The following is a 13902-nucleotide window of genomic DNA, read 5'->3' on the forward strand; positions in this document are numbered from 1 at the left end:
TGCCAAGGTCTCCAGAGCTTTGCTACAGTCCAGAGAGCAACCGAACAGGGCTGCTTCAGATGCCTCCTCTTTGACAGCACAAACCGAATGGGAAGATAAAGAAATGATGCAATTTTCATTTGTATAAATATGAGACATACGTATCAGTATGTTTTTATACACATATGCACGTGTGGGTTTCCATTATCACTTCCTTTTTAAAAATAGTGTTTAAAACCCACAAGGATTTATCAAAACTTCACAACGAATGCAGAAGTTGGAGGAGACCTCAGGTAGGCGGCTGTAAAGCTAAACCAAACAAGACTTGATGAGATAGGGGACATCTGCACTTGCGAACAGTATTAAAACACCAACTTTATTTAGGAATACAGAATACATTTTCAAAGATTTCCAGTTTACAAAAGTTTAAGACAAGGTTGGGTTTCAACATACAACCTCCCTTAAAGCTCTTACATAACATCTCAATTTCAAGTTAAAAAAAACTCAAACCAGTTAAAAAAAAAAAAAAAGAACAAATGAAGGCCACTATCCTGTACTTGGATACATTCAAGCAGAATCCAGCATGGTATTAAAAGTCTTTCTGCAGTCACATATTTTAGTCCACGAGTGAGTTACAGCCTGGTGCTAATACAATATATTTCAGATCTAGTATGAACTGCAAGAAGAGTGCTCGTCTTACTATTTTAGTTCCAGGTATTATATGCAAAACAGCTTCCAATGAGCAACAGTTAAAAACAGTACTTGCCATTTGATCACCACTTTAAAAATACAGCATTAAATTCCTCCTTAATTTAGACATTTTTAAATATTCATTAAAAATTAAATTCAGAATCAGTATCCCTCTATCCTTTTCATCATTAATAGTTTTTCTTATCTACTAAAACCATTTGTCTTCTCTAAGATGTCTAAAAAGTAAAACGCACAAGATTAACAAGCTGCAGCATTAATTAAAATGAGAGTCATCTCTTTCCTCCACCCAACTTCTAAATCTATCACAAGGGCCCTATTAGCTGTATCAAAGTGAAGTGGTGTAAATAAAACTGATTTGACTTAAAAGGAGAAGAAGAACGAATGCAGAGTTATTTAAAAATCGCATTGCAGTCAGTGTTGTCATGTATGTCACTGCAGACAAGAGCAGAGAAAATTATTCAGAGGCTCTCTTTTAAAAACATTACTGCCAATTTTCCATTAGCACAATACCACCAGAGAGGTAAATTGCAATTTGCCTTACAAGGAACTTCAGATTACTACCAAGCAGACTCACTAATGGCCTAATTTTAAAATACACAGCACTCTGACTTCAGCAGAGGTTACAGACACTCAGAACTTCTGAAGTTTAATTTCATTTTTTTAAATAACCCAAATCTTATTTCTAACAGGCTAAACGTAATTCCTTCATTTACCTCAAGTAGTCAGTCGTTTCTTCAAATTGTTTTGTTGAAACAAATCAAATATATTAATCCCTGCTCTGAGTGGAACTGCTCATTCCAGTGGTCACTATTCAACACAGATATGGAATCACCGTTTGGCTCTGAAGGAAAACTTTAATCTGTTTTACTTGTTTAAGAATAAATCTTTGAAAAAACATTCATTTGTTTAAATATTAAGTAAAAAGGAAAGCTCCTGGAGGACTCACTTCAAACTAAAAGGTTAAGAGCAATTGCAAACAACAGCATGATTAATTCCAAGTTTACTGGCTATAGAAAAGAAATCCTACTACATGGTATTTCATGAACATTTAGCTTCAGCCTTACAAGGCGAAGATCAAGGAACTGCAGGATTTTCAATGAAATATTTAATTTAATCAGCGTGGTTGTTGCTACCATGCTTCTCCAAAGATTCCACTGAATAATGCAGTATAGAGATGTATTAACACTACCAAAAGTGACACGTTATAAACAATTTCTGTATGATACTACAGCAATTTCCAAAGCAACCTGCTAGCAAATCTGTTCTACATACCAGAAAACTGGAGTAAGATGAAAACCTTCCTTCAAGTTTTAGCATGTCCTTTTTGGAACAAGGTACTAACTCCTGTACTCCTCCAAGGTCAATGGTCCCCAAAAGTAACAACAGAGAGGAAGACAAGACTTGGCTCTCTTTTTGGATCTCTAGGCAATGATATGTAACAACATCCAGGAATGTAGTCAACAGCCCAGCAAATCAACATTCAATCAGAAAGGCACAATCTCCTTTTATAACTTGCATTCTTAAAAACTAAAAGATTCCTGTACAAAGATAAATACACCCTTAGCTGGAAGGGAAAATGTCACACCATTTAAAATGCTTCTTCCTCTTTTTTTTTTTCTTTTTTTTTTTTTGTAAAGTCCAAATGGATTATCTTAATGCAAAAGTTACATGAATATATACAGCCTGAAAGAGTATCTTTTATATATATATATACGTATATATGTACACATATGACAGTGACTGACACAGACAGAAGCAGCAAGCTATGTCCACTCTTTTTCTACTTCTTAGCAATGCAAGGCAATGTTTTTCAGACGCCACAGGCAAACGTTTGGTTTGCACACACCCTGGTGACTTTGAACACACATGGTGAAATGCAGTCCCCCATGGAAGGCTTGCATGAGGGCTACGTGCCACATGATTTACACTGGACACAATGAGTTAGTTTCACTACTGTAGCTTTAGGGTACTTAAACAGGAAACATAGAAGTCTAACAAAACCACTGCAAACTTTTCAATAGTACGTTTTAAAGTATAAAACATTTAAAAAACTGCAACAGAAAAATGTTAAGGCCAGCTCTGAGGCTGTATTATGTAGCTCTTACAAAAGGCTGAGCAGAACCCGAAAGTAAGGCAAGGGGGCGCCAGGGCCTGTGCCCACCTTTGCCACAAATTCAGCTACGTACCTGAGTTTAACCTACCTGTAGAATACAGAACAACTGTCTGCTATGTGACAGTAACAACTGTCTGCCTGGTGAGTTGCAAGGAGTGATTAATGAGCCAGGTCCTGCTTTGTGCAGGACAGCATAACTGCATTGCTTGAGCTCTCACCAAGAGTGGAATCTGCCCCAGTGTTACACACTGCTTTACAACGATTGCTTCTCCAGTGTGCTTCAGGATAGGTTGCTTAAGCCCATAAGAAAAGGCTGCTGTTAATTTGTTTCCAGAGCAAGCCAAGACCATAAGCACTAGAGCTCTACAGTCTCCCCACAGGGCCATCTCACTCCTGAAGGACCTCTGCTTGTAAGTCCCTCTGGTGCCTGCCTCCCATATACCATGTCAGTTGACTCCAGACATGGAAATGAAAAAAAAAAATCATAAAACCAATTCAGGTTTATGGGTGGAAACTGAGACTGAACTTGAGTCATTCCTCTACATATACCCATGCTCAAGAATTCTTGAGTCCTGAGCATCTAACCTTTGGGGGAAAGAATTTACCTTAGAAAAGGAGGAAAAAAACAGAGGTTGTGGGAAAACAGTTACTGTCCTTTCCATTAAACAGAAAATCCTGTTTAATGACACTGTTTGTTACATGGAAGAGAAGTGGGAAATGTGTCTAATACACAAGTGGAAATAATTTTTCAAGGCCAATTTCTGTCTGGACAAGAGAAAGACACTGAATTATTTTCTGTATACTAAGCACAAGCACAGCACTGCAGTGGCATTTAAATTCACAGCTTACCTTCTCTCTTTCCACTCTGAACACTTTTACCTTTGAGTTGCTTTCTCAAGGTTGATTCAACACTGTGCACTGAAACACATTTCATGGGAGAACATTCTAAGAGTTAAGACCAAAAAAAAGACAAAAAATGTTTTTCTGAAAAGACGAGAATTTCAACCAAATGAATATGAATAATGGCAAACCATAAAAAAAGCAATGAGAATATCATAAGAGAAACTTTGAAATTTTAGAGTTCTACAGGTACAAATAGAACTAAACCTATGCAATACACTACCTACATACATAGAGTATTAAACACATGTATCCATTCATGTACATAGGCACGGTCTAGATGATGCTAATAAGCCCCAAACCTTTCACTACATCACCTGCTCTGAGTTATTTCAAAGATTAACAAACTAGTCATTCTCACTGAAGCTTTCCACGATGGGTATTTGCTTCAGGATGGTTTTGGTGTTTAAGATCTAGCTGGAAAAGTTTTTTGGGTTTTTGTGTGTGTGGTATTTTGTTGTTGTTTGTTCAAGAAGAAACGCATGGAGCAATGTTGTTTTGCCATGCTTGATGTTGAGAAGCTTCAGTGCCTCTGTGCTCAGCCTTGAAATTTGACAGATAAGCCAACCTTTGTGATTTTCCTGAGGACGTCCATGCAAATTTGGCCTTGATACTAGCATCTGGGAAAAAAAAAACACGCTTGTTTGCTCAGTTAGAGAGCTGTTCTGTTGCATCCTCACAAGTTTAAACTTTGAAAATTACATTCAGAGTGAGAATGTTCCAGACCAGGAAGATAAGGGTCAACTACGGCATTTTCTGCAATTTGAGCACTGCCAGCGGGCTAGGACTGGTTTTCAGACCTCCAAGGTGAAAGACTGCCTCTCTCGTGCTTCAACGACCACCAGTTGGCACTCGGTAGTAGGAAGAAATGGCTCGCACACGACAGCAGACAGTCTGCAAACAAGAGCTCTCTGGCATAGATTTTGTGTGCAACATCTGTATACATTATACATGCACATATATACATTCATATACAGTATATATTCCAAGAAATGCATCGCATCAGTTCTTCAAGGTAGCACTGTTTCTCTTGCTAATCTGAACTGGAACCTGCTTGCAAGAATATTGTGGAGAGCTGATGTGACTCTAGCTCTCTCTTTGATGAGCCCAAAATGTTGAATTAAAAAATTAACTTAACATGGATTCAAATGAAGTCATCATTCAGGCACATTCCTGCCCGAAACTTTTTAGAAACAGCAGATTAACCAATATAGACAAGAAAAAGTAAATCCCTTCCTGCCCATCCAAACTGGAGCAGTTACACTTCTCTTTCATCAACATGGTTGACCAGAGAATCACTTTGATCTGTTGTCCTCTCAAGAAGAGTTCTGTGGCCATCCATGCTGTCATGGACATCTCTTCTCCAACTGCTGTCTGTGCCCTGAGGGCTTCCGGCCACAGGGGTGTCTGTGCTCACCAAGCTTCCCGTCCGTGAGCGGTAAGGAGGAAGATCTGGCTGATTAGGGGATTCAGATTCAGAGCAATAAGGGGGTGGAGGAAGGTCAAACCAAGGTGGTCTGCTGTAAGACACACAACACAGTGAGAGTTACTGAAAACAGCAGTATCGAGTATGTAAGAGTTGTTCAGTTAAGAATAAAACAAGCAGTATTTCTTGGCATTTCCGTGATGACTCCTATCAGGTGATCTCAAACAGACCTATATGCCTTACATCATTCGTGTCATTCCAAAACCTCCACAGCACCATCAGGTACCAAGGCTTCTGGTCAAGATGCAACATAGCTAGTGACTTCCTGCTTAACACGCTACACCTGGATTTTCATTCACGTGTTTACAAACAAGTCTTGGCTCACCCTCAAAGAGGGCTGCAAGAGGTGAGATTTTTCCTCTTTTACATTTACACAATCTGAGAAAGCATTCTAAGAGAAAGTAAGTAAATTAAGCACTGGACTTATACCTATGGATATAGATATGAACACAAGAAAGCTCTGAAGAAACCTCTGTTAAGTGACAGAGATTAATGGCTTACAGTCTACAAATAAACAATGAACTGCATTCTACACAAGACGAATAATTTTTGCCATCATGATATCACATGAAGAGCAACTGCTAAGTAGGCATAGACAAAATGAGCACTGGATTCAGTAAAATTGTTTTTTGGTTCTGATAGTAAACAAGTAAAGGGACTGAAGGGCTTAGCAGACTGATATGAGGTCTTGGGAACAATTAGCTCTGAAATTGCTGATGGTTTGTATCAGCCCAGGTGTGAAGCGATTACAATCTGGACTGCTGCTCATTTAGTTGTCCTTACTAATGAAAAGATATCACTGTTATGAATGTCAATATTAAGACAAGGAAGCTGCTGCCAAATGCAGCAGAGAAAAAGGAACATAAATTATTATATTATCATTCCCAGATCCCAGAGTTTGCACTAAAGAATGCCGACAGAGTGCAAGTGAACGATCTGGATCATCCATACCATGCCCTTTTTATGCACCAAGGACATCAGTTCAGCAGTTTTCTTTGGAAACGATTTACAGATAGGGTTAAAACAAAGGTTAATGACCTACAAATAAAACCAGTATCACCACTACAAAAAGTAACACACCCACAAAACTTCAAAGCACTTACAGCTACTTAAAATAAGAATAGAGCTTTCTATTTGAGAGTACTTCTGTGGGTGAAAAGGGAAGTGGTACAGAGCAGAGGGACAACACAGTTTCTTGATGCCAAATGCAGATCTCAACTTCATATACTTATCACTTATCTCCAGCATCATTTTTTTTTTCCTTTTTAATAATATGTCTTACAGCCTAGCTGGCTTTTGGCAAAAATCCAAATTCAGTTTTCATATTTTGATTCCAGACCAGCACAGGATGTTTCTGTGAGAGAAGCGATACATTTTTTTTTGCATTTTCCTGCAGTGCTCAACTGCATGTGCAGAGAGAGCATGACCTAAGTCTGCCTTATATGCCTGTAATACTAATAAGAGCAAGGGGACCTGACGGAATAGCAACACAGTACCTCCATCAAAAGGAATAATAAGGTTAAACAAGAAGCAGAAGTACACATTCACAGAGCTGCAACCAGCAGTGTGAAACTGGTGAGAGCAGAATCAGCTCCCGTACATACCTTTGGTCTAGCACAGCCTCTGAATAGGATGGTGGAGAGTCCAGATCCACTGGCCTGTGGTAGGCCTGGTTGGACATGTACTGGATCCCATTGTTGACGTTGTAAGTGACGCTGCAGTGGTGCGGGTGATCGAGGACCACCAGCCGGGACAGCAGGACGGGGTGCTGCAGTCGGTGCACCGGCAGGGTCATGAGATTGTTGCGTTTTCGCTGGTGATGCAGGACTAAGGCAAGAAAGGCCACCACGAGTACAAAAATGACGGAGCTGCCAATGATAGCGTACGTAATACTAGGGTAGTAGAGGAGTTGATTTTCTGAGGTCACGTAATCTTGTCCGCTGCCTGCCTCTGCAAGACAAAAGGAGAAGGAAGCCTGAGATAAGTTTCACTATAAAATTGTGTTCTTCAGCCTACACTGCGCTTTCCATTAGCATGCTGTATGACGAAGCAAGTTTTCCTTTTTTTTTTTTCCTGGATGGAAAGAAAATTAGCATATTAAAACCACACGCATACAATTCAGAGATTGGATGACCATCACTCGATCCATCCTCACTCACATTAAGTGCCTGCAGACAAATTAACAGGGAGAGAGAAACGGAAGAACAGGAAAATACACACCTGTATGAAACACGCACCATCTTGAGAATATCTCCCACAGCCCTACCTATCAATCATAACTATTCTTCCACAGGTTAGAACATCCACTTCTGAGACACAAGCACACTACCTTAGCTCTCTATACCTTGCAAAGCTTACTAGAATCAGAGATCTTTAGTTTTAGTGATAACGTGCAGTGCAGTTGAAGCTTACATGGAGTTTATAAAAAAATTTAGGAACTACACCCTCTGCCCCGGAGATCTAGCAGTACAAAACAAATACTAGAGAAAATACAACTAGGTGCTCAGGTAAGTGTGCTTATTTGGATGTTTGCGATCAGCAGACCTCCTGCTGGAAGAAATGCAACAGAAGAAGGGATGTTGGAACTGCAGACAAAAACAGTGATGTCAGCCTGGTAAGATGTGATACCAATAAAAGGTGTGAAAGCTTAAAATCAAAGCGTGCAGTCTAGGAAATGAACGGTAAAAACAAACAAATTAAAAAGATGGGTTAGGGTATAACAAAATGAGGAAAAGTCAAACATGATCAGGGCTGAGGCCGTGACAGATCACGCAAGTGAGCTTCAATTTGACATGGAAATGGTCCGCAGAAAGGCTGGAAAAGGTGAGTGAGTGCCAGGGAGCAGAAGCGTGGCCACAAACAGCAGCGGTAGAAGGAAGATTGATGATGAGAGGAGATACTAAGACCAGACCAGAAGAGGTACTTCACACACCACACAGTCAACGCTTTACGTGCAGGAAGCACTGCGGAATCAGCAAAGTTACCAAGTATTATAAAAAGTTAAAATAGGGTCTGTTCAGAGTCACGACACAGGAGAAGGAATTTCTACCCAGGCTCTGGGCCCAGAGAAATAAAAGGTAATGGACTGACTGTGGACAACATCCGCACGGATCTTGAACTGCATGTAAATCTCAGGAGGAAAAAAAAAATAAGAAAGCCAACAAAATGCAAAGGAGGAAAGAGACTCAGAGAAGCAAAATGACACAGACACACTGATGCGATTGTCACACTTCAGATCAGTGCCAGATCCAGCAGCCACATTCTCCTGACTCCATTTCAGCACCCTGCTGACAAAGTCAAACAGCATTTAAGTATCACCTTCTCTTTTTGGAGGATTTCCACGTCTGTGGAGGCTGTAACTCCTTACAGTCACAAAAATAAAAATGTTATTCTGACACAAGATGTTCACCTTCCTCAATCAAGCAAAAACATGAGGCTGAATAGAAACAAAAAAGAAATCCCAACCCCTTGACCCTCCAAAATCCACACAAGAGGACCATCTATCCAAATTTCTCATTCCCTACAGCAGAAGGCTAGGACAGTAAATCTTAATATATGATTTTTCCTTTCTTTCACCTATCAACTGAAAACACTTCTTGGTCACTCACAATTGCAACTGAGCCACTTACAAAGTTCTCCAGCAACAAAATAATGAAGTATATACACAACGTACCTGGCAGAATAGAAGAGCTTTTAGTAAGAAGGGATGAGAAGGGCAAGAAAGAATTTACCAGAACTGAGAGAGCACGATTATTGGTCCAGTTACTGACTACACAGAAAACTACTGCTCTGTATAGACGTGTCTTACTGATGACGCCACGCTAACCGCAGAGCTGCTCTGCGGGCCAGCTGCAAGCCACATTTCACCACAGAATCATCCCAGTTTTCATGATATCTAGTGTCACACCATAAATTTATTTCCCCACACAACAGTGCTGGAAAGAGAGCAGAAGTCATCGTTACCGCACAACACGAGGGCTCTGCCCTCACACAGCAAAGTGAACAAAGTCTGCATGAAGAATGTACGTCGGGGCAGAAGGGAAGAAAGGAGTGTACATGCACTAGGAAATTTAATTACAGCTCATCACATACTGCTAGGGCTTCCCTGATACGCTGCCTAAATTCACCAGCTGAGTAATGAACGCTTGTCACATAACACAGACAAGGGCCAGCGTAGGGATCAGCTTTATGAAGACACCAACAAGTTTATTTGCAAGGACTGATCCATGGATGAATACCGCTGCCTGCGATTCTTCGGCGCAAGGAAGGTAAATATATTCTGACATCCCAGTAAAATGCCACAAGACTTCCATTCAGCTTGGCTCACTAGTTACGGTGCACTGGCATAGGATTGAGAACAGGATGCCTTTGCAGACTTGATGAGACCTAATTAGTTACCATGGGATCACTCTGCAGCAACACAGCCCCTTCTCTTTATAATCACCATCTTATTAAAAGGGAAGAAAAATGTGAGCAGTGAATTATATGTCAACTTATTTTCAAAACTCTTAGGGTTATCTGTCTGTTTAGGATAGTGTCTTCTAGGTCCCGCATGAAAAGCTTCCATAGATCCAAAGAGATTTTGCCAAAAGCCAGATGTCTTAAAGAGGGATCTCATAACAGCTTTAGGACAATCTGAAGAAAAAATAAAAACCACATTTGTTTTATCTGGTTTTACTGCCCTTTTCACACAACGGTAACCTACCTATCTTACAAAGATTTGGGGTAGGTTTGCACTTAACGTACAGTTTTGGATCTCTGGAATTACTGTGGCTAATCAGTTGTTTGCCACTAATGATCTATTCCTTTTCAGGTTTTTAGATTTATGGCTCGTATTCCCACTTAACTCACCATATCTTTGAGAACAAGAGCAATCTAAGGGCACGTGTACCCAAGGGAACACAGGGCAGTGTAGATCTCTCTAAACCACAAGCACAGCCAAGACGGTGTGGCTTGGAAGAGCGCTACCTGGCAAAGCCTTTGTTTGTACTGCTGGTATTGCTTTTGGGATCTAAATTAGCATCTCCATCAGTTCAGAGAGTACCAGTTTGTGCATGTCTAACATGATGCTGCACTGAGGAGTACAGATATAGCCTCTGAAGAGGGAAAAAATCAGGCTGCATCTGTCAAGTGCTCTTTCTTGAGCCCTGGGCAGTGCCGAGTACTTTGCTAGAGATGTTATCTCCCCACGCAAATAATCCAGCTCCCTAAATAAGCAGCCTCTATACCCACAGAGTGCACCGTACCCCAGAAACAGAGCTCTGCCTAGGAAGATTCGTCTAACAACACTGAAATACCTTCTTCTTCCACCACACAAACAAGCTTATTCTTGCCTTGGAGGTGAGTTTTCTGGCTGAAAATACAAAATCCCAAAGTCTCTTAGCAAAAGACAGTCACAAGTCCAAGGGTATTCCACTTCCATTGTGGTGCAGTTTAAACCAAGACCAATTTATGTCTCAGCTTCTCCTTTTTCCCTAGCAAAATCATTAAATGCAAAACTGTAAAAGATGAAAGTAACGTTACCTGAGCCTGTCATCAGTGCTTGACTTGCAGTCCTAGAGAAAACACTTGCCATGCAAAGAAAAGAAATTAACTTCTCTTAACGGTCTCCTTCCAAAATAATGTTCCAGAAAGACAACTAATCTATATGGCACCTAGAAGTAGCAGAACTATGAGACAGTTTTGACTACAAGAAACATTTAGAACATGCTTTTTCTTCTATTACCTGATCCTGTTGAAATGAGTAACTTATTGACGATTCAACATGTTCTCCCATGCCCTTGCAGTGCCTAAGCTCTTCCGTACCTCTAACATGCAGAATAATGCTCCCTTTCCTCTTACTGCTTTGTCTTGACAATGCCTTTGAATGTGAGGAGAAAGCTTTGCGCAAAGAGAAAACGGGGTGCAAACAGCTGCTTCCGAAGATGTCTCATCCCAGTTCGCTGCGGAGTCATGAGAGTACACAGGGGTGTGGAAGGGAATGATGGGAAGCTGAGACTGCTTTATGAAGCTGTACGCATTTTGTGTGCCTTACAGGGAGAAGGTGAGATACAACACCTGAGAAATTTTAGCTGGACATGCAGTACTACTTCAGAAAGAAAAAGCTGCAACCCTTTCGTTCTGCTCCAGTAACTTTCAGCAAATGTTTACACATCACAGAAGTCACTGAACTGAATTTCTTGGTAATTCAGTCATCTTCTCCCAGAAGCAGCAGGTATTATCCAGGCAGGTTTTAAAAGTTTTGTCTGCTCTTCTATTAAATGCAAATTCACCAAAAAAAAAAAAAAAGGTGAGCAGGCAGTCTAATTTAGCTTAAATTCATGGAGTATTTATTCTTTCATGTTTTTTTCCCTGAAGAAGATCTATGTTTTCTAATCACACCACGTATAAACAGTTTATCAATGCCACTTATGCCTATTAAACCTTATTACCTGGGAAATGCTGAATTTGCAGACTGGAGATTTTGGGAGTGTAAAAACCTTTGTGAATAATTTAGGAAAAGAGTGATAAAGGAAACATAACGGGTTGTGCTCAGAGGGCTATCTTATTGACTGTGAACAAATTTGCTGTCTCAAAGTTTTTAAAAAGATCTGAGTAACTGCATTAAGTCTGCCAGACACTGGGATGAGGGGCTATTATTTTATCTTTCGCAATTCGCTGCTCAAGCCTGGCTTTTCACAGTTCATCAGAGAAAAAGCTTTTGAAATACATAATCTGAGCCGACATCTGTAGCCTTAATGAACACAAGTCACGGTCCATCTCCGACAAAGACGCTACTGTAACAACACATTTAAATTCCAACTGGTTAAAGAGCTGATCTGCAGCTTGGAAGGTTAAAGACGACAAAAATCAAACACAGACGGGCAGAGCCTCCACCCTGTATTTACTTTTTGTACTGCAGTAGTTCCTAGGGCGTCCAGCTAAGTCTCCAAACCTTAAATTTCTCATCTTTGATGACTTTATGTCCCACTAAAACAAGCCTTAAATAGATCTTGCGCACTGGACTTTCAAAATATTCTTTGTTCAAGTGATGACCTTTCTAACCTTGTTATTTATTTTTTAACTCTCCCGACTGTCCTTTTCCAAGCTACAAATACAACCTAATCCAGACAGCACAGGCCCTTGACTCCAGGCAGTTTCATACTCAGTTATCATTTGTTCTCCCTCCCCCAAACAGCTTCATACTTCCCTTAGACACCTGAGAGAAGGATTTGTTTTCAACTGCACTGAAGGAGGAGCATTCCTGTCCTGCTTTGGCTTTCTCTGTTTCAGGCACAGAGGAGAGATTTGTTAATAGAGGTGTTACACATGCTAAACAGACGGTAGCTATGGGTATTGGCCAAAATAATATGGTATGATTACACCTTATTAGGTACTTGGCAAGTGCAGAAGATTTCTAGGAAATGAGCAGATTGAAACCCCTGATTCCTTCCAGCTACAAGAGCGATGGCTTCACATCCAGACAACACTGAGCTGCACAGATGTCCTGGCCTGAAAGGGCCCCAGGCTGTTCTGTGCTTCACCCTGTGCTGACCATGATGTTTGAGAAATGCTGGATACAGCGATAACAAGTGCATGCAAAATCTAGATGTTACTGCCCCTCTGCACTGCTGTTCCTTTCCGAGGGGACAAAAGCGATGCACAGACGGGCTGTTTTGTGCTGTCTTGATCCACCACCCTGCAGACTGCCCCACAGCTCCTGGTCTGTAGACGGGCTCTCAGGACCTTCTTCCGAGACCTTCTGTACTGACAAGAACTACACCTTCCACAACAGCATAAGTATCTCAAATATTGCTCAGAAGTCTAAATAGCACTGCGTGCTCCATCTTTGCCTATTCTTTCGGATGCCTGAAAAGACATTCATGACCTTGAGTACCGAAACAGAGCAGGACATCTTGATATAGAAAGCTTCTTATCCATCCATACTTTTTTTTTTTTTAAGCATTATTGGTATCAGTGTAGCACCTTGAAGCTCTAGTAATGAAAGAGGATTTCCCTGCATTATGTACTGTCCCGGCTCTGAGCAAGATGATGGCCATTATCCAGCAGAGTTTAAGGCCATGCCTAAGACAGACACACAAACACATACGGACACACATACAACTAGCCAGAGAAACACAGATGAACCTCCAGACAGCATTAGTCAGCAAAATCAGCAGCAGTCTCAGCACATCTCATTCAGTGCATCAGAATGAGTACGTTACCCATGCCTTCCCCCCCAGACCTAACCCCCTCATCCTGACCACGTACTAGAGGAGCAGCGCTTTCAAGTCTGTGCAGCTGCCGAAAGAGCAGCTGAGTCATCAGTCTGCAGATCAAGAGCCTCACCTCTCACATACCCTCCTTTTTATCTTCTGCAGGGTTGGATAATTATTCCATTGCACTTCACACATTGCAGTTTAAACATTAAAAGAAAAAGAAAAAAAAAAAAGAAAAAACAGCAAACTGAGCAAATAAGTAGAGAACTAAGAAATACTTAGCAGTAGCCATGGCAACTAAAGTTCTAAAATTAACTTGACAGCAGTGTAAAAACCTGCAAAGCCAAAACGTGCCATTGAGCATGGAAACAAAAGGGCCAGGCTCGGCACCTGGATGGAAGCCAAGGAGGAAAAAAGTGTTACTAGAATGCAATTCAGGATCACTGACATTGATCTAAGCAGCACTTTCTGGACATATCAGTCCAAAAGGCTGGTGTAATTTGATTATTAATTCA

General features: G+C 40.8%; 1 protein-coding gene across 5 annotated transcripts in view; it reads right to left on the reverse strand.

Annotated features, from left to right (window-relative positions):
• Nucleotides 1-334: 334 nt before the first annotated feature.
• Nucleotides 335-13902, reverse strand: part of LDLRAD3 (low density lipoprotein receptor class A domain containing 3) — a 121447-nt gene continuing 107879 nt past the window's right edge. For 4 of the 5 annotated variants that reach the window (XM_083837388.1, XM_083837385.1, XM_083837386.1 and 1 more), the window contains 3 exons: nt 6794-7139; nt 5121-5223; nt 335-4323 (listed from right to left, as the gene is read on the reverse strand). In XM_083837388.1, coding sequence (XP_083693514.1) covers nt 4117-4323; nt 5121-5223; nt 6794-7139 — 656 coding nt within the window. In that variant the 3' untranslated portion in view covers nt 335-4116. Of the gene's footprint in view, nt 5224-6793; nt 7140-13902 lie in introns of all 5 variants that reach the window. The other variant, XM_083837387.1, reaches the window with a different exon arrangement.

This window comes from Anser anser (genome assembly GCF_964211835.1).
Source record: "Anser anser genome assembly, chromosome: 5".
Taxonomy (NCBI): domain Eukaryota; kingdom Metazoa; phylum Chordata; class Aves; order Anseriformes; family Anatidae; genus Anser; species Anser anser.